Here is a 23997-nt window from a genome sequence, read left to right on the forward strand (position 1 = left end):
AACAAAGAAGAAAATCATCAATAAGCTGTCATCAATCTTTATTTTATACATTTTTCTTGTCTCAATTGCTCTGATGAGTCATTTTCAAATAACTGTAACCAACCAAGGCTAGCAGGGACAACACAGACGGGGGAGCTCGAGTGTCTAGCCGGCCGGTTTCATTAGCCTCTTGCCATGAATTAAAAGTGAGTCAAGTACAGTTCGACATTATATTCCTAAGCAAACACAAACACACTTATCAACATTATACGCTTACAATACTTTAAAATTCATTATCATGAATTTTATATAAATTTCCATCTATAAACAAATCATCATCATTATTGTCACTGAAATGATTAAAGTTAAAACATAATTAACCCAGTCAGTCTCCCTTATGGTTCACTACTTGATAAAATATAATTTTGTGAGTCAGAATGTTCTCACAGATCCGATTTCAGATTGTTTAGACACTGTCCTCCAGAAATCCAAGGCACTTGCAAAAAGAATTGGCAAAACTTTGGAATGTTTTAAAATTCAACTTAAATTATTAGTTGTTGTAACCTTTATAAAATAAATATTTATTTTTGCAAATCTAAAAACAAATAGACTTGATTATCATATACCAATTACTGCAAACAAACAATGACTGTAATGTTTTTTTAGGCTGATCGAGATTATACGAAACAATTGACAAGGAACAAGATAGAATTATTATCAAATATTTGAGTGTGCACAGTTTGAAAACTTATGTGTGCCCGAGTAGCATATCATTTATAAATCACCTTCCAGTGCCCCAATGTGGCCTTCTTTTTTCATTTGTTACAGAAAGTGTTTAAAGGAACATTACATTTGTTTTGCTTGCAAAAAGATTGCTGGCAGTGTAAGCACTTTAAGTAATCCACCATTTATAAACTGACAAACTTGTAGAAGTTTGAGATCGATCGGACATCTGGGTCACAAAACCGATTACAAATTTTGCATTGCATCGATGCCAAAACAAAAATGAATAAAACACTCCCCGAGTGATAAACTCCAAATGCAAAATTAGACTTTCTGTTCCTCATCAAATATAAAATTTCAGACAGAAATATTTCAAGGGATGTTTTCTACTACAGTATCATCATCATAAGACCGGGTAAGTTTTATGTAAATATGTGATCTTCATGTTTTTTGTTTCTTACCAATTCTGTAACGTTCCTTTAAATAGCTCAGTTGGAGGTAAAATGACCAACTTCAGATGTCCCCCCACCCCCATTGCCCACTATTCCACCACCCATGACATGACTGCAATACAATTGAATAATCCACCAGAACATCAATTACCGAATATGATAGTCTAAACCTGTTCCATCAAAATTACTCCTTTTTTGTCACACTTGTAGTTTAGACTCAAACCCAAACTCAGTTTAATTTCCTTATAGCAACATTGTAGAAATCACAATTACTCCTTTTTTTTATGAACTTCGTTTAAACCCGTTTTAGCAACATTGGATAAATCACAATTTCTCCTTTTTTATCAAACTTAGTCTAAACTTGTTTCAGTAAAAAAAATAGAAATCACAATTCCTTTTTTATCAAACTCATGGTTTCAAATTTTAGAAATCACAATTTCTCCTTTTTTATCAAACTTACAGTCGAAACTTGTTTCAGTAAAAAAAAATAGAAATCACAATTCCTTTTTTATCAAACTCATGGTTTCAAATTTTAGAAATCACAATTTCTCCTTTTTTATCAAACTTACAGTCTAAACTTGTTTCAGTAAAAAAAAATAGAAATCACAATTCCTTTTTTATCAAACTCATGGTTTCAAATTTTAGAAATCACAATTTCTCCTTTTTTATCAAACTTACAGTCTAAACTTGTTTCAGTAAAAAAAATAGAAGTCACAATTCCTTTTTTATCAAACTCATGGTCTCAAATTTTAGAAATCACAATTTCTCCTTTTTTATCAAACTCTTAGTTACAACCCGTTTTTAGCCACAACATAGAAATGCCCAAGAACTCCTTTTTACCATTGACTGGTGAAGTTCTCCGCTGTCCCATTTCTTCAAAAATCTTTTCATACCTTGAGTTTTCCTTCTTTTTTAGAGAAGTAAGATTTTGCGTAAAAATTACTAAACAGTACCACCAGAGATATCGCGTAGAAAAATACTGCATAATTAAAACCCTGCGGGAAGTCACAATCGATGGTTAAGTTGTACCCTGTATGAAAGATGACTGCGAAGAACTGTGCCTAAAGTTGACATCAAAGAAAAGGAAAGCAAGAAATGAGAATTAGTTTTGTTTTTTTTGTTTTTTTTTCCAATGGTAACATTTCGGAATTGTATTTTGGCAACAAAACAATTCAAGCACTTAATGTAATCCATCATATACATAAACTCATCAAAATATGAAATAATATCAGACAGAAATATTTCAAGGGATGTTTTCTACTATCATCATCATCATTAGACCGTGTAAAGTTTCTATGTAAATATGTGATCTTATACCAGTTTTTCTTTTACCTATTCTGTAATGTTGCTTTAAATTCAAATTATTGTCATTTCAAATAACTGGCCTTGGTTCATGGTCTAGAAAAGAAATCTGGCTGAACAGTTGATATTTTATTTTCAAGCTATGATTTCAAGAGATTGGATCTTACCAACTGTAGCTGCGTCATGTAACGTTTCCACCATAGGTATTTCTGCATGCCTGGGCCCATAGCTGACAACCCATAGTAGCTGTACATGATGATGTGTACAAAGGAGTTGATCATGGCGAGAAAAAAGGCTGCAGACAAGACAAAATGGAAAGATTAGTATTTTCAGGAGAAGAGGGGATTTTCTAAAAGACTACAAGGTCCATGGAACTAGATTAATACAAGGTGTAAAAGAACCCAGTCCAATTATCAAAAAGATTTTTGGCCCAAAACATTAAAAAATAATTTTTTTTGAGTGAATGGTATTTCAAAGAGTATCACCCGCTCTAACGAGAAAAGTTCAACTTTTACATCGGAACCATGACAAAAATTTTATACATTTCTTATAAAACACATAAGAATTGGTCCAGTGATATATTGTCGGGATCCCGACATAAACTAATTTTGAGCACTTTATTTCACTGCTACTAATTAATAATTGGCGGACTTTTTCGAGCAATGGCTCAAATGAAAGCTTGTAACTTTCTCGACCCCCAGCAAAATACCTATTGATTTTTAAATCAAAATTTTGTGGTCAAATCGGCCAAAAATCTGACATAGCCTCTTTAAATGAGCTATACAGCACTATAGACCTTTATCATGGTATGGTCGTCTTGATTTTACCGCATTCCAACTCATTGTAACCAAACTGAGGCTGGACGAAATAATAGTCTGGTACCATGCACAATGAAATGTTAGCATTCATTACTGTTATTGGAAACAGGGAACATGACCAAGATGGTGACAGCTTGATAAAGGTATATAATGGTGGTCTCCCTAATTAGTCTGAAAAGAAAAAAGAAAAAAAGTCTTACATTGTCCACCGGCCACAAACTTAACTCCAAGCCACCAGTTGACCATCATGCTACTGTGATGGTACACATGAAGAAATGTCACCTGGTTGTTCTTCTTGCGTAGAATGAAAAACGCTGTGTCTAACGTCTCAATTACTTTGGAGAAGAAGTACCACCAGCAAACATCTGCCATCTGAGAGGAGGGGTGGGGGATTTGAAGAAGAAACACATTTTCTGTTAAAAAATTCTGTCTCTTAACCATTTGCATTTTGGTCTTCTTACTTGTCAATATCTTTGTTCAAGGTGCACAGCAGCTTATGTTTATATGGTTTTTGACTGGCACCACCAAACAAAGATATTGACCAAATAGGGAGATCACCAACTAGATAGCTCAGTTGGTAGAGCATGTCAAACCATTGTTGGTTGAAATCCTGCTTTGGTCAATTTCTTGTTTAACCCCAAATCAAGCAAATTTACTTCAATCAATTACTCATCCCAACGAGTTTAGATCATAATATACAACTTCAGCTGGTAAACTCGGTCACCGGTCAAGCACACCTGATTCAAGCTCTGGTATTTCTGATCAGCAGAGTGTGGGTTCGAGTCCTGTCTTGACACTTGTGCTTAAGCAAACACTTATTTAAGCATTTTTGCTTTCTCCTTTTGAAGGGAAGGGACATAAAGCTGTTGTACCCGTGTGTTGTGTAACACAAGTAAAATAACCCAGTACACTTATCATTATGAGAAAGGGTTTGCCCTTTAGTGTGCGTGACATGGTTGACTGCATAAAGTTTGTGCCACAGCACCTTTTTAAAGCTATACTAGGTGCTTTACAAACTGAGTGTTATGATTCCAAACATAATACAATTAATGACCCTTTGAAAAGCCTTTCGCATGTGATAAAGGGCTACAAGTACTTTGTACACTCTTTTGTTTGCCTTTTGTCCCCCATCCCTTCACGCTGTTCTTCGTTATGTGCTTGCATAACCATGCAAATATTTGTTTAGTCACTGGCACTAGCCAATTTACTTTTAAATAAAACTAAAAAAATTGTTAACACGTTTTACTTTTCTGTAATTTTTAACAAATCTATTTTTTATAAAACTCCGTATAGTCAGGTAGCTTAGCGAATGGATGTGGACGTTCCGGACAAAAGCACCAAATTTTGTCCACGTGTTCCTTAATACCTAAGCTTTGCATTTTTGATAGGAACCACCTCACCAAAATGTATTATGGCGGCCATCTTGGATTTCCAAGATGGCCGCCATTTAAAAACCTGTTTTTGCCAGTATCTCACCTCCTGAGTCACCTAGGATCACAATTATGGTGTCTAGATATACATTTCCATGGTCAAGGAATACATCTTCACCACTTAGAAAGGCAACAGTGCTTTTTTTTCTTTGTATGGCGGCCATCTTGGATTTTTAAGATGGTAACCATATGAAAAACCCATATTTGCCGGTATCTCGACTCCAAAATTACATAGAATCACAAATAGTGTGTCCAAATATTTATTTCCATGGTCAATGGATCCAACTGTACCACTCAGAAGAGCAGCAGTGCCTTCTTTCTTTTATAAAGCGGCCATCTTGTGTTTTCAAGATGGCCGCCATATGCAGAAAACACACATTTTATCAATATCTCACCTTCTAAATCACTTATAACCACAATTTTGGTGACCAAATATACATTTTCATGGTTGATGAATTTAATTGTACCACTCAGAATAGACCTTTCTTTTGACACGTCACGAGTCACGTGACAAAACAATTCCACCATCTTGGTTGGCAAAAGTTTGTTTACTTGTGTGTAAATGTATACAGATACGAACTTTACAGTCGAATAATCATGATTCTTAGCCGCTGTTGCTGCAAAAATTGGTTCGGATCAAAAGAAGGGTTAAAGTTCTTTCGCTTCCCTGAAGTTGACAAGTTTCAGGATCAAAATAAAGCGTGGATAGATGCCGAAACACGTCCGCCGGTGCAACAGACATAACATTGGCAACCTTCACGACATGATGATCATGATATTCATGACCGGATATGCATGCATGCTAGCCCACCTTGTTGAGCTGTTAATGGCTCCGCTTTTAACATCGGTCTCATCACTGTCACGACAGTGATGAGACCGATGTTAAAAGCGGAGCCATTAACAGCTCAACAAGGTGGGCTACATGCATGCATGCATGGTGTGACCACTTTGTGTCCGGTAAATCATTCATTATTTCCGTGTTATTGTTAGCAAGTAGAAGTACAGACTCTAGTCTATGTTGTTAGTTAGCGTTTTCCTCGATAGTTGGATTATTCATATTGGAAAGAATGTCACACAGAACTGCCAGTTTTCTCATAATAATAAATTTGAGACATCACACATTTTCTTCCTGTTCCATCTACCTCCCAAAAATGGTTTAGAGAATTATAAAGAGAATAGTGCATTTTTTCTTTCATTTTCACACAGTCCCACAGTACGAGTATCACACATTTTCATGTATCCACATTTTGCTCGCAAAGCATAAAGAAGGGTTACCGTCACTTGCCAATGAACTGATCGTTTTAAAAGTCAGAATGGAAGGGGCCTACATACATGGTTGCTGGGAAGAGAGAATACTGGTCTTTAACAATTACCAATGGTGTCCAGTGTCTTAACAGCCCCCAGCTGGCACAAGGGTAGAGTTGTCTGACAACTGGTGATTTTTCGTTTAAGACACAGCCAGTTTCATTTCATTTTGCTGTTCTCTCAAGTAATTTCAAACGTGCAGATTCCAGTGTGCTATGAAATTTAACCTTTTGCATTTGTACTAGGTGGGGTATGACCCAAGTTGTCAAGTAGCAAATTTGTGATCCAGATCACTGAACGAAGGAGGTGAGATATTGAATGGGTTTATACTTAGCAGCCATATTGAAGGTGATCGATGGCCTGCTTTTCCAAGTGGTACAGTTGCACTCCTTGACCATAACAATATATATTAAGAAGCCACTATTGTTACTCTAAGTGACTTAAAGGTGAGATATTGGCAAATACGTTTTTGTCTTCTTATGACGGCCATCTTGAAAACCCAAGATGACCACTACATAAAAAACCCAAGATGGCCGCCATCCAAAACAAAGAAGGCACTGCTGCTCTTCTGAGTGGTACAGTTAGATTCATTGACCATGAAAATGTATATTTGGTCACCATAATTGTGATTAAAAGTGATTTAGAACATGAGATATTGATAAAATGTGTGTTTTCTTCATATAGCGGCCATCTTGAAAACCCAATATGGCCCTATATAAAAGAAAGAAGACACTGCTGCTCTTCTAAGTGGTACAGTTGGATCCATTGACCATGGAAATATATATTTGGACACACTATTTGATTCTATGTAACTTTGGAGGCGAGATACCGGCAAATATGGGTTTTTCATATGGTTACCATCTTAAAAATCCAAGATGGCCGCCATACAAAGAAAATAAAGCACTGTTGCTTTTCTAAGTGGTGAAGATGTATTCCTTGACCATGGAAATGTATATCTAGACACCATAATTGTGATCCTAGGTGACTCAGGAGGTGAGATACTGGCAAAAACAGGTTTTTAAATGGCGGCCATCTTGGAAATCCAAGATGGCCGCCATAATACATCTTGGTGAGGTGGTTCCTATCATAAATGCAAAGCTTAGGTATTAAGGAACACGTGGACAAAATTTGGTGCTTTTGTCCGGAACGTCCACATCCATCTCAAATATGGTCATAAGCTGCCTGACTAGTACTTTAAACACACAATTCAGCCTTTGGCTGTGAAGTTTGAATGTTTTTTAATACCCACCACCCCTCGCCAAAAAAAAGAGTAGACACGCAATTCTACAAGTTTGCAGAACTGCGTATTATTGTTATTATCATGATTATTGTTGAAACAGGACTTGGCCATTGTAACTTTTTGCCAGTTTCCACAATATAAAACCCTTGTCATTGTAAAGAAACAAATGTACGTTACCCTCAAACCAAGTACACTGCTTGAATAATCCACTGGTTGGCACTTGTAGCTGTAGTTGGCTTTCCACGAGGTAACACGGAACTGTCAACAAATTTTGAAATAATATATATTCATCAAAGACTGGAGCAGCTGGAGAAATATTTGCAGCAAACACGAAGGTCAGAGGAATTTATTTGTGTCAATATTCTGCCAGATATTAATTTAAGTTTTAGTGAAATGAATTACATTGTCCAAAAAAGAGATTTAAAGGCACCGACACATTTGGTAATTACTCAAAATATATATTAGCTTAAAAACTTACTTGTTGATGAGCAGTGAAGAGTTGTTTAGTATTAAACAGTGTGAGAAATGACTCCCTCTACAGTAGGGTGTTTTTTGGTGAAAGAGGTAATTTCTGAATGAAATATTTGAATCCGAGAAAGACTTAATTTGTGCAACAACATGTGGTGTTTTTTTTTCATTCCTTGTTTTGAGAATATATTGAATATTGGTCTTTGACAAGAGTATCCAGTGCCTTTGTCATGTTGTTTTTAATTATTTGTATTTGATACTAAACTCTCTTTTCTTTTTCTTTACTTTTTTGGGGGTCTTGTTGATTTTTTTTTTAACCCACAATGTTGTAAACCCAAGTAATCAAAGAAGTACGGACTTAAAGACCAATCCAAACATAAGACACGTGTTAGAGGTTGGATTCAAACCAGAAAAGAGGGAGGGTCAGGGATGCCTATATGAGGGACCTTTTTAAAAGAGCACTGCATTGGCATTCACATAGAGTTTATTAACAGCCTTTAAAAGGCCTCAGTCAAATTTATTTCTATTTGCATACCTCATAACACATGTAGATAGATAGTGCAACCAGGCTGAAGTTGTAGACGACCAGGAAATACTTAAGTTGAAATGGCTTTCTGTCGGTCATAAGTCTAGGTCCCAAAAACACCATCAATAAATAACCAATAATAATACAGCTGATTGGGACGGGAGACTTCATCAGGAGCCAGTCTGCTACTCTTGGATCTGCAGTTAATTAAAAGATTGGGAAATAATTGATTTCAATTTAAGATTATAGGGTCACACTTTGGTATTGACCCCAAAAAGAAATTACTTTCCGAATGTCAGCTGACAACTTTCTAATTGCAAAAAGGAAATCAGCTGATCAGCTGAAAAGTTGCATGCATAAATAGGCCTAAGATTGTTATTTGGTACCAAGCATCTTGTGAAAGCGCTCTTCTGAAGAACCCCCTTTAATTAGAAATCAATAAAAGTATGTCAACAAATTTGAATATCCAAAGATTGTCTTCAGGCAACTTTTTGAAATGTTCATGGTGTCCGTTTGAATGCTGCCCTCAATATTGCTAGAGACGCGGTTGGTACCCGCTGTCACCTCGCTTTATGTGGATTGATTCAACATTCTTAATGAAAATACCAGACCAGTTTGTTGCTGTTTTCTCACCAATGTGAAAGGACACTGTAAAATACACAACATGGTATGTATACGGGTTGGATTCGAACCCATGACCTTTACAACTAGAACTAGCTTGCCTTTTGTAGCTTTACACAGTGTTTAATAATAATAGTTAAAAAAAGGTTTTAGAAAGCACATTTCACAATAACCATCTCAGTGCGCTTTACATTAGTGCCCTGGTCACTGGGCCAATAACATTCCTGTAATCTTTCTCAGCTCCCTGGGAGTATACAACCTGGGCAACAGTAGCGCTCTAAATACTTTTTCATACACAATATCAACCTCTACCCTCACAGGTACCCCATTTATACTCCTGGGTGAAGAGAAGCAATTATAGTAAAGTATCTTGCTCAAGGACACAAGTCTCACGACCGGCAACTGAACCCACACTCAGATGACTTAACCACCAGAACTACCAGAAATACAATTCAACCCTCTAATAACCACTCGGCCATGACACCCTCAATAATACACATTGGGGCTGTTTTTCACTTACCACCTTTATCCTGTAATTGCTCAGATAGATTGCTCAGCTTCGACTGCAGCCCTGATATATACCCCTGCTCCATGATGATAACTTGCTGATGATAACTTGCTTATGTGACAAAACTGTTATAAAGCATAAAATACAGCATATCAGGAGTTAGCGTAACAGGCCTAGAATTTCATTTTAGACCATCAAGGGCAAGGCCATTTTCATTTCGCAAAGGGCACTTCCATTGAAAAAGGAAAGTTTTTAAAGAGCAGCAATGGCCTCTGTATGGCGCTACCACTTTTTCACTGATTTTTACAAAAAGGGATATATCAATCAGGTAAATTAGATACTATATTATTTTATTTCGAATGAAAAAGTGGTGGCGCCATACAGAAACTTTTCCAATTCTTGGCCTGCAATGTAAAAAAAACCTAAAATAATTCTAAATGTCAACAATTACTAGAAGGCTATTCTTCACGATTGTCAGTGGTTGGGTTGGAATAGTGTTATCTGTCATCACCATATCTCCTGTGGCACCCTGGTCTGGTTCAGACTCTACCTGGGGCATTATGTGGATTGGGCTTTAATTCTACCTCCACCTATGCTCCTACGTACTATGGAGCATGGAGGTCCTCCATGCATGGATGGCCATCCCATGCTCCTACTCAGTAATAGTTTGCAATGCGAGTGCTGCAAAAAAAAACTGTAAATAATTGAGCAACAAATATTTTAAAACTTTTATTCAATTTCAGTTTCACAGCATGTAAACAGCGACAATGAAATAAATATGGGTTGAAAAGTTGACCACCATCTTGAAATCAGTGGAAAGTATAATAAGATAATCACCAACAAATAGAGGTTTGAAAATGGCCTTGGTGCCCTTTCAGTTGGCCTTGGTGCCCCTCTTTCTTTTTTGGAGCTTTTGAGGCCAAGTGGCCTTGCCCCTCTGAAGCTACAGGTTGAGGCCTGCTACTGCCTGTACTCTGCTGACTGAACCGCCGGTAGACGATACAAACAAACCTCCATACTTCTATCTAGCTAGAATTAGGAATAGGTTGAGGATCGAGGTGATCACCACGGCACGGGCTACCTCCATGGTTATTATGACCCAATGATTTCAAAGCATGTTGTTACGTTCCCCCTGCCCTGCACTGCCTGCAGTTTGGACCCCTATTATTAGTGCATTGCGTCCCACCACACACTGGGGAAATGTCTACCAAACCCCCATTCACACAAACATGTGGATAGATAAAAATGAGATAGAGTGCATGGGACCACCCGGCGGTCCACATAAATTTTGAATAACGTGATTCCTTCTCAATTCTGCCCCGAGCTCCTTACCTTACGTCCTCCACTCTCCTTAAAAAAGAAATACAACACGTGTCACTCACCTTTTTATTATTTACTACTCACCCTGGATCCTGCCCTTGCTTTGGCCGTTTACTACATCAAGCTCAGAGCTACTGCTGGGCAGTCAGCCATGACACTGTTAAATAACTCATTTTGATGAGAGTTAGATAACAACGAGCACGCTGCCTGCGCCTGCCCATTATATAATTGCTCACCTGGCAAGGTGGCAACCACGCGCACGCGGAAGGTAGTCTTTATGCAAGACGTATTTGTTGAAAACAGGCGTTCAATGTGCGGCGTGTATGTAGCGGGAATCGCGATAGTTGAGTGATCGAACAATAACAACAACGTCTTGCACCAAGACTAGCAAGAGGACAGTGAAGAAGGGCGCTCCCAAAATCAACAGTCTGGAACTGTTACCTTAGTTTCGCCGCTGGATTACGCAACGGAACGACCGTCACCAAGGTGAGAGAGTAATCTTCAGACGTCGGCGGGCATGACTTGTATCAGGGTCTTTTTTTGCGCGAAATCCCCACCACCCCCCCTCTCACCACCACCCGACCCCCGTGCATTAGATGAATGTTTTGAGTTTAACATGACTTGCTTTCGCGCGCACATGACGTTTATTAACATGCTTGCTGGCAGTCGTTTTCAGGCGTTTGCAATTCTCCATGGTAAAAACAATCAGTATTCTGACCACAAAAATGAAAGTTATGTGAGATTGGCTCTTCTGTTAGTAATGATACCACTCTGAAAGTTATGGAAACAACAGGACAAAAATACACCTTTTTTAGTGATGAATAAATAATACTGTGGTTTAATGTACACGATCGAACCATGATCAAACAACCAGAAGTTCTGGATATCGAGATTACTGATCAATGACAATAACATGGAATTCAGAATAAAGGTAAAGAACAAACAATACTATTAAACAATACACCAAGTGAATAGGGGACTTTTGGGACGCTAGGTGGCAGCAGACTTACCAGGTAAAATCCATTGTTCTCAGTAATGTGCGCATGCTCAGAACTACGTAACACTGGAATTTACCTGGGAAGTCTGCTGCCACCTAGCGTCCCAAAGTCTCCCATTGAAAAGTCATGATTCATTCTCTCTTAATTAAAAGATTGAAAAATGTAATTCCTTGTCCGAGTGGTGTCATGTTTTGCTCTTTTGAGGGTGAAAATCAATCGGTGTCAGTATTTTTGGGTGAAATTGGAACGAACTTCACTCTCAATCGTGTTGAAAATACCCGTCCTTCACTCTTTTAAGAGTTGTCCGCCATCACAGCTCTTTGCAGGAGTGGTGTAGGGACAAAATGCGTGGTTCTCCACTCTTTTGAGAGTGATTGCGTGGACAATCATGCAAATAACAACATACTCAGTAAGCTTTGATTGTTGTCGTGGGTTCGAGTCCAACCAGGATCAACCTCGTTCCCAGGGGTGATCGATCTCACCGCGCCATTTTTTTTTCCCAGCATGCCTTGCTCGATCATTTAAATTTACCACTTCCAGGGGTTATGATCGAGCAAGGCATGCTAGTAGTTCGAGCTTCTGATTGGTGGATTAGCGCGTACTGGAAGATAAATGGCAATAAAGGTGCTACACTGCATGCAACGAAAATAAAAAGGCCATGAAGAGCCTAATTTAAACACCGTTATAGTTAACATTAAAATGGATTGATATAAGAAAGGTCAGACTTTATAGCATGAAACGATACAATTAAAATTTAAGCATTTTATTATTATACCAACTGTTACAATAAATATACAACTCTTTAAATAAAATATATAATAGGCTTATAGTCTATACTTCTTAAAATGCTGGAAATAATACCAAGTGCTGATGGTTTAAATAGTGTGCCATAACAATCCACAACAAAATTTACCTACAAGCAGAAGGAAGTGAGGACACGAATAAAAGTGGAAGAGAAGAAAATGGGGACAACAAGGTTTTTCTCAACCCCCCCAAAAAAGAAAGATCAAAAATACTTTGGCCTCTTATAGTCCTGCGAACGGCTAACAATTCGTCGTCATTATTGTAATTAATTGCAGTCAAAAAGTTCAAAGTGATGTGGTACACTTTTGTACATAGTTACTGGCCGGACCTATACTAGTTCGGGTGCAGGAATGTCAAACTTCTTCGCATGCCCTTGACGGGGATTCGCAAGGCTATGTATGGATGGGGTACTGCGAGTCAGTGGAATGCTGCCCTCTTGCGGTTGGTTGGGAGAAGTCACAAGGCTCCGGAGATCTTCTTAGTAAGGGCGTCTCAAATGTTTGAAAAGGTGGCACAAAAGGAATGACGTCTCAAATTCTGCAGCACAAAAAATGGATCAAAATTAATTACAGTTACTGTATTATTCGTCAGGAGTGATGATAAATGCTCGAAACGTAATGACTGGACCTCCTCACCTGCCCCCCCCCCACCAGAGCCCTTTTTCTGATTTTGCTTCTCGCTCCTTCAAAACATCCGGACCCCGTTTTCAAAAATTCTCGGTTTCAACTGAATGCATACCACTACCTGGAGTGCGTTTTGGCGACCCCAACCAAAAACTGTTTCGGTTGTTGGTCATTGGTTCTGCTGTTCAGACTGAACGATAACCAAGTTGTGAGCTCAGTTACCGTTAAGGTTATGACGTCAGAAACAATTGGTTACAGCCGCCAAAACGCACCCGGATTGCAATTCTGAATCAACATTCAATATGGCTATGATGTTTTGGTATTAATTAGATAAACAAAACCCCAATACTAATGATAATGACAATGTCACACCAGGCAATTTTTAGGCAACCAGTTCCAGGCAATCTCCAAGTAGAGAATGCATTTACATTTGAATGTTCTCATAATTATTTGGGAAACATTGTTTGAAAAAAATACTATTGTGCTACAACCAGTGGTCCTGTAGCATGCACTTCAGTTCGTTGCCTCCAAGTTGCATGCAAAAGTTGCCATGTGTGACAAGACACAATGAAGTACAAAACGTATCAATGTGTGTCATTTTAACGAGGATACCATGAGCAAGGTTCGTTTCAAGCACTTTCTATTCAATCTACAGACTGAAACAAAGTTATCAATTGAAAGTTTTATACATGGACTTACTTTTGTAACAGAAGGCGAAGATTTAATAGATGTCAAAGTCGGTGTTGCTGCAAGAGATTTACAGAAGAAGAAAACAAATTCAGTGAAAGGTTCAGAAAAATGAACGTCAGAATTAACTTTTATCAATCAGCAACTCCAGCAAGTTCATTGAGTGAAGTCATAAATTAATAGCGAGGAGGCTTTAAAGGCAGTGGAAACTATTGGTAATTTCTCAAAATAATTATTAACATAAAACCTTACTTGGTGACGAGTAATGGGGCGAGGTTGGTGGTATAAAACATTGTGAGAAACGGCTCCCTCTGATGAAGTGACACAGTTTTCGAGAAAGAACTAATTTTCCAGGAATTTGACTTCGAGACCTCAGATTTTAGAACTTGAGGTCTCGAAATCAACCATCTAAACGCACACAACTTCTTGTGACAAGGGTGTTTTTTTCTTTCATTATTATCTCGCAACTTCGATGACCGACTGAGCTGAAATTTTCACAGGTGTGTTATTTTATGCATATGTTGAGATACACCAAGTGAGAAGACTGGTCTTTGACAATTACCAATAGTGTCCAGTGTCTTTAAATCACATTATTTCAACCACTCAATTGTACAGTAGTGGGATGTCAGACACTTCGTAGCTTCGGGACACTTCGTAACGTAACCAAACTGAAAATATTGCTTAGCAAGCGAAAAATGAGTGGATCACCAGTCGGAACAATGTAAACCTAATGTAATTTTGGCTTTATAACCTGTTTCTGTTAAGCAACATTTCTCTGTGCTGAGCAAGTTTATGTGCTTACAGGCTTTTATAGAGCTGCTAAGCACAAAAATTTGCTTAGCATGAAATTTCTTCCTTGATGTAAACAGGATTACCAACCAAATGTCCATTTGTTGCATATTGCTTGTTACTGGTATTCAGCTGTTGTTTGCTTATCCTGAAAATCACGTGGAAATTTGGTTGGTAATCCCGTTTTTATTGAGGCAACAATTTCATGCTACAGAAAATTTTTGTGATAAGCAGCTTTATGAAATTAGGTCCAGATTTCGTGTTGGAAGACTGTGCTCACCCATTGTCCCATTCCTCCATTATTTTCTCCAAAACCTCCGGTCTGATCAGCCGAGAAACGGGGACCAGTCTTTTCCTGAAGTTCGATCGGAAGTTGGAGCCACCCGGTCTACCTCTCGTCTGCCAGTAGTTGCCTGCCTCCGAGAATGAACACGTCATCGTCACGACAATCGCGAGGAAGAGGAAAGCCTTTGAGTTCATTTTGTGACTTGGTGATGCTGAATAATAAAAATAAAAAAATACATTGCAATAGCTTTACTAAAATTAAAGTCACCTGGAAATATATTTTTTTTTTTCTTTCAAACATAAGAGTATATGCTTACGAACAATAAAACAATTTTTTTAGTAATTGTTTGTCACGATTTATATGTTTAAAAAATATATAAAGTTGTTTGGGGGCTGACTCCGCCTACCCCGTCAATCGAGGCAGACTTTGCCTGCAATGCGTATAGTAAACACACGTGCAAAGTACATGTACGTCCAAGTCGTGAGTTGGTACGTTTCAAAAAGTGTTTTTCTGCATTCAGCAGCAATACACCTGGTCGGCATTGCCGGAAAAAACAAAAAAATCTTTTTTTGAAACGTACAAACTCACGACTTGGTCCGTACATGTACTTTGCAATTGTGTTTACTCTACGCATTACAGGCAAAATCTGCCTCGATTGACGTCACGAACAGCGCCCTCTCGGGTCGGGGTCTACTCTTAAATTTGTAAGTAACATAAGAACTGATTTTTTAAAACCTTAGTTAACTGTTTATTCACATTCCACTCATCAAAACACATATATTAGTGACAAAAGCTTTATCTTGAAAAAATACCACTTCCATGTGACTTTAATTGTTGATTTATAAAATTGAATATTTCCGATGAATTTATGATCAGTATTTTCGCATCACCATGCCGAAGATCGTCGAAGTGGATATTTTAAAAGCTGCAACCAAGCCCATACTTTGATAAAAGTATTCTCACTTGGTATCCCAACATAATGCATACAATAACAAATCTGTGAAAATTTGACTCAATTGGTCATTAACTGTGCTAAAAGAATAATGCAAGAAAAAAACACTCTTGTTGCACAAATTTGTGTGCTTTCAAATGCATACAAAAGGCTTTAGGCCTGAAGTATATTATTGTTTGGGTGAGAAATTACTTCTTTCTCTAAAACTACGCTACTTTACCGTTTCGCAAAATGTTTTATACTATACCAACAGCTCTCCAGTTACCAATTAAGTTTGTATGCTTACAATAATATTTTGAGTAGTCACCAAAAGTGTCAAGTGCCTTTAAACTTGGCTAACGAAAATCCCGACGTTCCTCATCGATTCACACGAAGAACAAACACTGCAATCTTTTATTTGGGTCACATCTTCCCGGTTATTTCCGAACCCGAATCGCTGAACCACGTCAAAACAAACAGCACAAGGACAACCCTAAAGCAAGGGACTAGCGACTAGAGCTCTTTAAACCCAGCAACTCTGCGTTTCCCCATGATTGTATTGGCATTTTAGTTCTCAAGAGACGTCGATGAAGTGTCCAAGGGCACGATAAATCTTCAAGTGTGTCCAAAAATACACCTGAACATCGTCTTTTCTTGAAAGAGGCAAATGTTGAGTGTTTCAAGGTCTATGGAGTGCCCTTCGAAGAATGATACCCGAAGCGATACGGGGCTCTGCGGATTATTGTTATTATTATTCCCGATATGAGTACGTGGTATTAAAGGCACTGGACGCTAATGGTAATTACTCAAATTAATTGTTAGCGTTCCATAAAAACTTACTTTGTAATGAGCAATGGAGAGCTGTTGATGCGAGGAATGGTTCTATCCGAAGTAGCACAATATGTTTTGAGAAAGAGGTAATTTCTCACTCAAATAATATTAAAAGACTTCAGGTCTGAAGCCTTTCACTAGGCATCTGAAAGCAATCAAGCTTGCGAAACAAGGGTGTTTTTTTACCCGTTCTTATTCTATTCGCTTGCAACTTCCATGACCAATTGAGTCAAAATTTCCACATTTTTGTTGTATGCATATGTTAGGATACAACAAGTGAGAATACGATTTGACAATTACCAAAGGTATCCAGTGCCCTTTACATACCGCATTAATTAGATCTATACGCAAGAATACAACCATATGTAAGTTTTTAAGTGCAAATTAATTAATACGAGTGTGTTAATTATGTTCATCCCAGCGTTACAGGTTCTGGCATTGCTTTACAAGTAATCATTATTCACAAAGAACGGAACTGATAACAGACCGGTAATAGTAGCAATTAGCAATGCAATGAATGGCGGAACCAAGACGCGGGTAAATACCAAGATTTCTGATGACGTCATGATCAAAATGGCCGCAACGTAATAATCCCCGGATGTAGCTCAAATGTGACGTTAGTGAATACTATAGACAGCAAGAAGTGCTGAAAACGCATTACGGAAACTGTACACTGGATTGTCCAGGTACTCGCGATCGAGTACCTTCGGCAAACCTAGTACTCGGCAGGATTGGTACTCGACTTAAAATCTATACTTGACTATAGCATTGATTTTTTCTCCGCCACGCACCATAAACTCGAACTTTAAGTGGTTTGTACTTAAAGGCAGTGGACACTATTGGTAATTACTCAAAATAATTATTAACATAAAACCTTACTTGGTATACGAGTATAATGGGAAGCTGTTGATAGTATAGAACGTTGTGAGAAACGGCTCCCTCTGCATGAAGTAACGTAGTTTTCGAGAAAGAAGTATTTTCCACGAATTTGATTTCAAGACCTCAGATTTAGAATTTGAGGTCTCGAAATCAAGCATAGCACACAACTTCGTGCGACAAGGGTGTTTCTTCTTTTATTATTATCTCGCAACTTCGATTACCGATTGAGCTAAAATGTTCACAGGTTTGTTATTTCATGCACATGATGAGATACACCAAGTGAGAAGACTGGTCTTTGACAATTACCAGTAGTGTCCACTGTCTTTAAGAGGTTTGTGCTTTGTGCCATTAAAGGAACACGTTGTCTTGGATCGGTCGAGTTGGTCTTTGAAAAGCGCCGTTGTGACCGTTTGTTATAAAATGCATGGTTAGAAAGATGATGTAAAAGTAGAATACAATGATCTACACAAATATGCCTCGAAATTGCGTGGTTTTCTTTTTATCTCGTCCAATAACACGGTCGGCCATTTATGGGAGTCAAAATTTTGACTCCCATAAATGGCCGACCATGATAGTTCGCGACGTAAAAAGAAAACCGTGCAATTTTTAGTGATACTTGTGTGGTTCATTATATTATACTTTTACAACATATTTCTAACCAAATACATTTCATAACAAACGGTTTTAAACGCTTTTTATAGACCAACTCGTCCGATCCAAGGCAACGTGTTCCTTTAAGTTTTGGTGTTAATTATTACTCATTGGATGACAGCCTGCATAAATCCCACTAATGGTGCTGCAGTGGCTGTCCGCTTAAATTGTGCGTGAAATAAGTTTTTAATCGTACATGAGTTTTACATCATCATAGAACATAATAGGGTGGAAATTTGTATAGTAACCTTTCATATAGCAAGAATTTTAAGGTGACGTCAACGAACATCCAAGGCAATTAGTTGTGCCACATAGGTCCAATCCAATGCTAGTTTGACTAAACACCATCCAAATTACAAATATTTAATAACATTTTCCGTACAAAAAGGCACAAACCATTTTTGAAATGTGACGTCATTGAATGTTTAAGAATGTTGACACAATACACCTTAAAGGGTATCAAACACAGTGGCACTTTAAACTTAAACGTGAGCTTAGAGACCTCTCAGTTGTTTTCCATCTTTTATTTATAAAGACTCTATTGGGAAATGAGTGAACCACATAACTTAAATTTAACCTTGACGCCCCTCTTTAATAATTTTAACTTTAACACATGTACTTGTACATTGTGTACATGTACTTGCATTTTTGTCGATTTGTATTGGTACAGAATTTTGGTAATAACATAAAGGAGCGTCTTAAACTTGAAAACAAAGGCCTAGAAAGTTCACGGTTAACCTGTACCTGAGAGATTCCCAGGTATGCAAAACAAGTAAAGAGAGTGGGTTTTAATGGACCATAAATCACGGTTCAAATGTGCACATCCAGATTTCCGAGCGAGTGTACAGCCCCCCAAGATCGGTAAAAACATACGTTTTATATCCACACAGGTTGGTTTTAATTATAGACATTTTCAAGAGGGAATATGGAAGGGGGGACACACCAGAATCTCCTGTCACACCGTGGACGACCATCTCTGAAGAAGAAATGCTTCACTGCTCGGTAACACTCTGACGGGATTCAAACTGTACTGTATGCAAACATGATCAGCAATTGACTTCTGAATTTCTTAGAATACGTTCATTATTTTATGAGATATTGTCGACGTAGCCTACTGATACAACAATCTTCAGTGATATCGTATGCATTACTTCCCAAATACAAAAAAATATTAATATTTAGAAAGATAGGCCTGGTCCCTCTTCTTAAACACTGACACACACGTTTTTGGTTACAAATCTGTTAGCTGAAGCTATATTCGCCTAACAACCGTTAAAATGCACTTCATTAAATCATTAGTTGGCGCCAAATTGAACGCGCTAATATTGATTTCGATCACCCGGAATACGGAATCGAAAAATCACGGTTTAAGGATTTGTTATGCCTTTAAAAAGGCACTGCACACTATAGGTAATTACTTCAAATATATATTTTAGCATAGAACATACTTGGTAAACGAGCAACGGGGAGGTATTGATAGTATAACCCATTGAGAGAAACGACTCCCTCTGAAGTAACGTAGTTTTTGAGAAAGAAGTAATTTCTCACTCATATACTTGAATCTGAGAAAGACTTTGGGTCTGAAGCTTTTCTCGTGCAGGCATATGACAACATACAAACTCATGCAATAAGGGTGTTTTTTCTTTCATAAATTTCTTGCAACTTCGATGACCCCAAAATGTTCACAGATATGTTATGCATATGTTGGGATTCGCCAAGTGAATGGTCTGTGGTCTAAATGGGGTGGGGGGGGGGATTCCATTGTAAGCGGTCTAACGTTAGGGTTAGTGCCACCAGCAAACACTGGAACCCCCAGCAACAGTCGCAGTCGTATATATTCTCCGAATCCAAAACAGCATTTCTTTAAAATTTGTGAATGTAATTACACAATCCAAACAATAATAGGCCAAGGTGCCTGTGTATTGATTCCTGATAGAATAGACATCTCACAGTTTACTCATTACTATCGAAAAATTGGATCATATAAATATCCAAACTAACTGCATGTCTCCCAAATGACCTTAAAAGCGCGAAATGATATTTACATTGCACACAAATGGTGACATGTTGTGTTCCTTGGTTCCATTAATTTCGTTCCACTCGAAAGTTGATAACCTTTATCAATGATTCTATATTTAGTATTAGTACATGTTTTTTTTTTATTTTATGAACAGACGGGCCCCTTTCAGACTGCCTTCCAGCATTTCAAATCGATGTAGCTTTCAAAATTGGTTCCAAGTTGCTTAAACTTGCGGCTGTGAAGTTTGATCAGTTAAGTGACGTTCATATAAACCAAATGACGTCAACATTTCTTTCCAATTTTGTCATCAACAAAGAGAGATATTTTAGTGTCAGAAAGGTATGCCATGCAGTCCCTGTAAATCTAGGTCCCTGAGTGAACTTGTATGAAGTGAAGTTCATAGGGTCAAGTGTGATTTATTTCTAACCTTGAACGAGAGTCAACGCATACCTGCCCGACTATAGTATCAGTTTGTGAAGTCAAAAACAGACCGGTTATTCGGAGTTCTACGAGAGTGTTTGGGGAATCAGATGAGGATTTCGGGTTTCATAAATGATTCAGGGGAGTAAGAATTATATCCTACTTGAAAATTTGTAAGTCATTTTCTAATTAGTGTTACACATCACACTTAAAGACACTGGACACGCTTGGTAATTATTGTCAAAGACCAGTCTTCCCACTTGGTGTATCTCAACATATTACACACAAAAACAAACCTGTGGAAATTTGAGCTCGATTGGTCGTCGAAGTTGCGAGATAATAATGGAAGAAAAAACACTCTTGTCACACAAAATTATGTGCTTTCAGATGCTTGATTTCGGGAGCTCAAAATCTAATTCTGAGGTCTCGAAATCAAATTCGTGGAAAATTACTTCTTTCTCGAAAACTACGTTACTTCAGAGGGAGCCGTTTCTCACAATGTTTAAGTTATACCATCAACAGCTCTTCATTGCTTGTTACCAAGTATGTTTTTATGCTAACAATTATTTTTGAGTTATTACCAGTAGTGTCCACTGCCTTTAATCTAATCCAAGCTTTAGGCCTATGTATGGAGGTCGGAAGGTGGACATCTGCTTTTCAGATTTCTAAATAATTTGTTTAAAAAAAGAAAAAATAGAACGTCGCTCTCGGTGCTTTTTTCAACTCTCTGCTTTTCGTCCCCCTGTCTAGTAGATTGAACAATTTCATAGTGTCAAAATTGTTTGTTGTACCTTTTTTTGACTGTTCAGTTTTGAGAAAAGCAGATTGTACTTATTCACCTATAAATGTTTTATGCCATCACTCAACAAGATTTATATTGTTTTGCATAGCATCGTGTTGACTCGACGTAAGGGTGGACGAAGGGCTTTCAACAAAAACAAATACTTGGTAAACTTTGGGTTGTTTGTGCTTGTTTTCATTGTTGAATTTCACCAGGAGGGTACGTGTGACTATGTATTACTTTATTAAAGTGCGTGACTTTGAAATTCGCTTAAAGCTAACGTTCGCCCTTAAAGGCACTGGACACATTAATGTTGGCAGAAGACAATTATTCCCACTTGTCGATCCCAACATAATGCACAAATAACAAATCTGTGAACATTTGGGCTCAATCGGTCATCGAAGTTGCAAGAAAATAATGAACGAAAAACACCCTTGTTGCACAAATTGTGTGCTTTCAGATGCCTGAGAAATGTTTCGGGCTTTGAAGACTTTCTTTGGGTGGGATTCGAACTCATGACCTTTGCAAAGTTGGTTCGAATCCCACCGCCATACGCCTGTGATTTTTTCATAGAGCTCGGGAAAGAAATGAGCAGAGTCTACAGTGCTTACAAACCACGGTGTAAGGGCAAAACCAAAATTAATATTCTTTGCCACAATCCGGTCTGTGAAAGTCCCAATACACACGGATGTCCGTAAATAAACGTGGACTTCGTACAATAGCGGAAAGTACACAATGTCTCTGACAATGGTTATAATAAAGGGGTTTCCCCCCATAGTATTAAACCGATCGTAAGTTGTGAGAGAATAATGGAAGAAAAACGCCCTTGTCGTATAAGTTGTGTGCTTTCAGAAGCTTGATTTCGAAACCTAAGAATCTAATTCTGATGTCTCGAAATAAAATTAAAATATTCCAACGAGAAATTACTCCTTTCTAAAAACTACGTACTTCAAAGGTAGCCGTTATACAACTTTGACACTAACAACAGCTCTTCATCGATCGTTAAAAAGTAAGTTTGTATCCTAAGAATTATTTTGAGTGACTACAAATAGTGTTCACCGCCTAAGCATGCCCCGACAATAGAGCCATATAAAGAAACAATATGTTTGGAATGAGATAATTATAGCACACAATATAAACGATTTTCAATCACATACCTGACACACTCGTTTTCCTGTCTAAAAAACCTCTCTCCAGGTATTCCCTTTCTTCTGGTTACGCCGTTGTCCAAAAAAGCTTTCAAAATTTGTTGTAAACCCTCCAACAGTTATGACTGCTCCTCTCCAAACACACGGTAAGAAATCTTCAGAGTTACGTTCACTACGACTTTTTAAAAGACAAGTGTGTGTGCGCAACACGCTCCGACGCGGCATTTATCAAATTGGGTGCGTCGATTATTGCCCGAAGGGGGGTGTTGGTGGCCATTAGGAATGCGGAAGTATGCTAAAATGGAGTGTTTCTTCACCACTGGCAAATCCGCTCCAAAACGGAGGGGCGTCTACACCCTCATGATTATAGATGGAGATATGCAAACTTTAAGAAAACTCCAGAGGAGGATGCCATGAAGACTGTGTTCAGACTTGGAAACACTTCTTGGATGTTGACATGATTCAACCCAATCTTTGATGCTAATACATGCGTCGCACACAAACTGATAGTTCGGTACTCAACAGAGTTGAAAACACCCGTCTTTCACTCTAAAAAGAGTTGTCCGCCATATGGCTCGTGATGAGTGCGGTTATGCGGACAAAATGAGTAATATGGGTGACTGAACGATTTGTTTCAATACGTCATTAATTCTAAGCAGTTTTCTACAAGTGTCAGGTCATGATCACCAAGATAATAACTTGTACAAAATAAAAACAACACCACTATAAATCGATTCCTTTGAACAGGGAATCAAAACACCTCCGTTGATAGTTGTTTATGATGACAGGTGAAATACAAAATATCTTCAATTGTTACTAATTGACTATGCTGTTGGAGCAGGTGGACATGCATTGTCTTTCTAGTCCGTTGGTGGATACATCCATGCTTGTGTGATGGTAAATATTGTTTTTTTTTTTATGCATAGTAACAATATCAGAATCTGAATTTGAATTATTTATCGTCGGCAAAGCATCCTCATGGAAACATCACACTAAAATTTTTGTGGGAAAGACAATGCAGAACTTTTTACTTTTGGACGTTGGAGTAGGACATCCTTCTATAGGGAAAACCCACGCAGTCAGGTAGGGGGTATCATCACATGCAAGGCCCCGGTCCGGGAATCGAACCGGAGTCCACATATTATGTGAAAGGCAATGACAGAAACTACGGAGTCAATAGATGCAACTTATGGTGAATTATTGTGAAAGCTGTAAAGTGGACGCTTTTTACTAACTTAGAATTAAAGCCAGTGGACACTATTGGTAATTGACAAAGACCAACATAGGCATAAAATAACAAACCTGTGAAAATTTGAGCTCGATTGGTCGTCGGAGTTGCGAGATAACTATGAAAGAAAAAACACCCTTATCACACGAAGTTGTGTGCATTCAGATGCTTGATTTCGAGACCTCAAATTCTAAACTTGAGGTCTCGAAATCGAATTCGTGGAAAATTA

General features: G+C 38.0%; 1 protein-coding gene and 1 long non-coding RNA gene across 5 annotated transcripts; both read right to left on the bottom strand.

The window, feature by feature from the left end:
- Positions 1-31: 31 nt before the first annotated feature.
- LOC139940003 (very long chain fatty acid elongase 4-like) lies at positions 32-10907 on the bottom strand. 4 transcript variants are annotated; one of them, XM_071936192.1, is made up of 7 exons: positions 10777-10907; positions 9385-9497; positions 8253-8440; positions 7427-7507; positions 3475-3646; positions 2624-2751; positions 32-2215 (listed from the first exon to the last, which is right to left on the bottom strand). In XM_071936192.1, the coding sequence occupies exons 2-7, from the start codon at positions 9455-9457 to the stop codon at positions 2042-2044; spliced, it is 816 nt and encodes a 271-aa protein (XP_071792293.1). In that variant the 5' UTR covers positions 9458-9497; positions 10777-10907; the 3' UTR covers positions 32-2041. The 4 variants fall into 4 exon arrangements, with proteins under 4 accessions (XP_071792293.1, XP_071792295.1, XP_071792296.1 ...); XM_071936194.1 differs by having other exon boundaries at positions 10755-10907; XM_071936195.1 differs by lacking the exon at positions 10777-10907 and adding an exon at positions 10705-10717.
- A 606-nt stretch (positions 10908-11513) lies between these two features.
- On the bottom strand, positions 11514-22723 carry LOC139939739 (uncharacterized). Its single transcript, XR_011786347.1, has 4 exons — positions 22550-22723; positions 14874-15090; positions 13817-13863; positions 11514-13031 (listed from the first exon to the last, which is right to left on the bottom strand). It is a non-coding gene; the product is annotated as an uncharacterized lncRNA (long non-coding RNA).
- Positions 22724-23997: the final 1274 nt, after the last annotated feature.

The sequence above is a fragment of the Asterias amurensis genome, chromosome 7, assembly GCF_032118995.1.
Source record: "Asterias amurensis chromosome 7, ASM3211899v1".
NCBI lineage: Eukaryota > Metazoa > Echinodermata > Asteroidea > Forcipulatida > Asteriidae > Asterias > Asterias amurensis.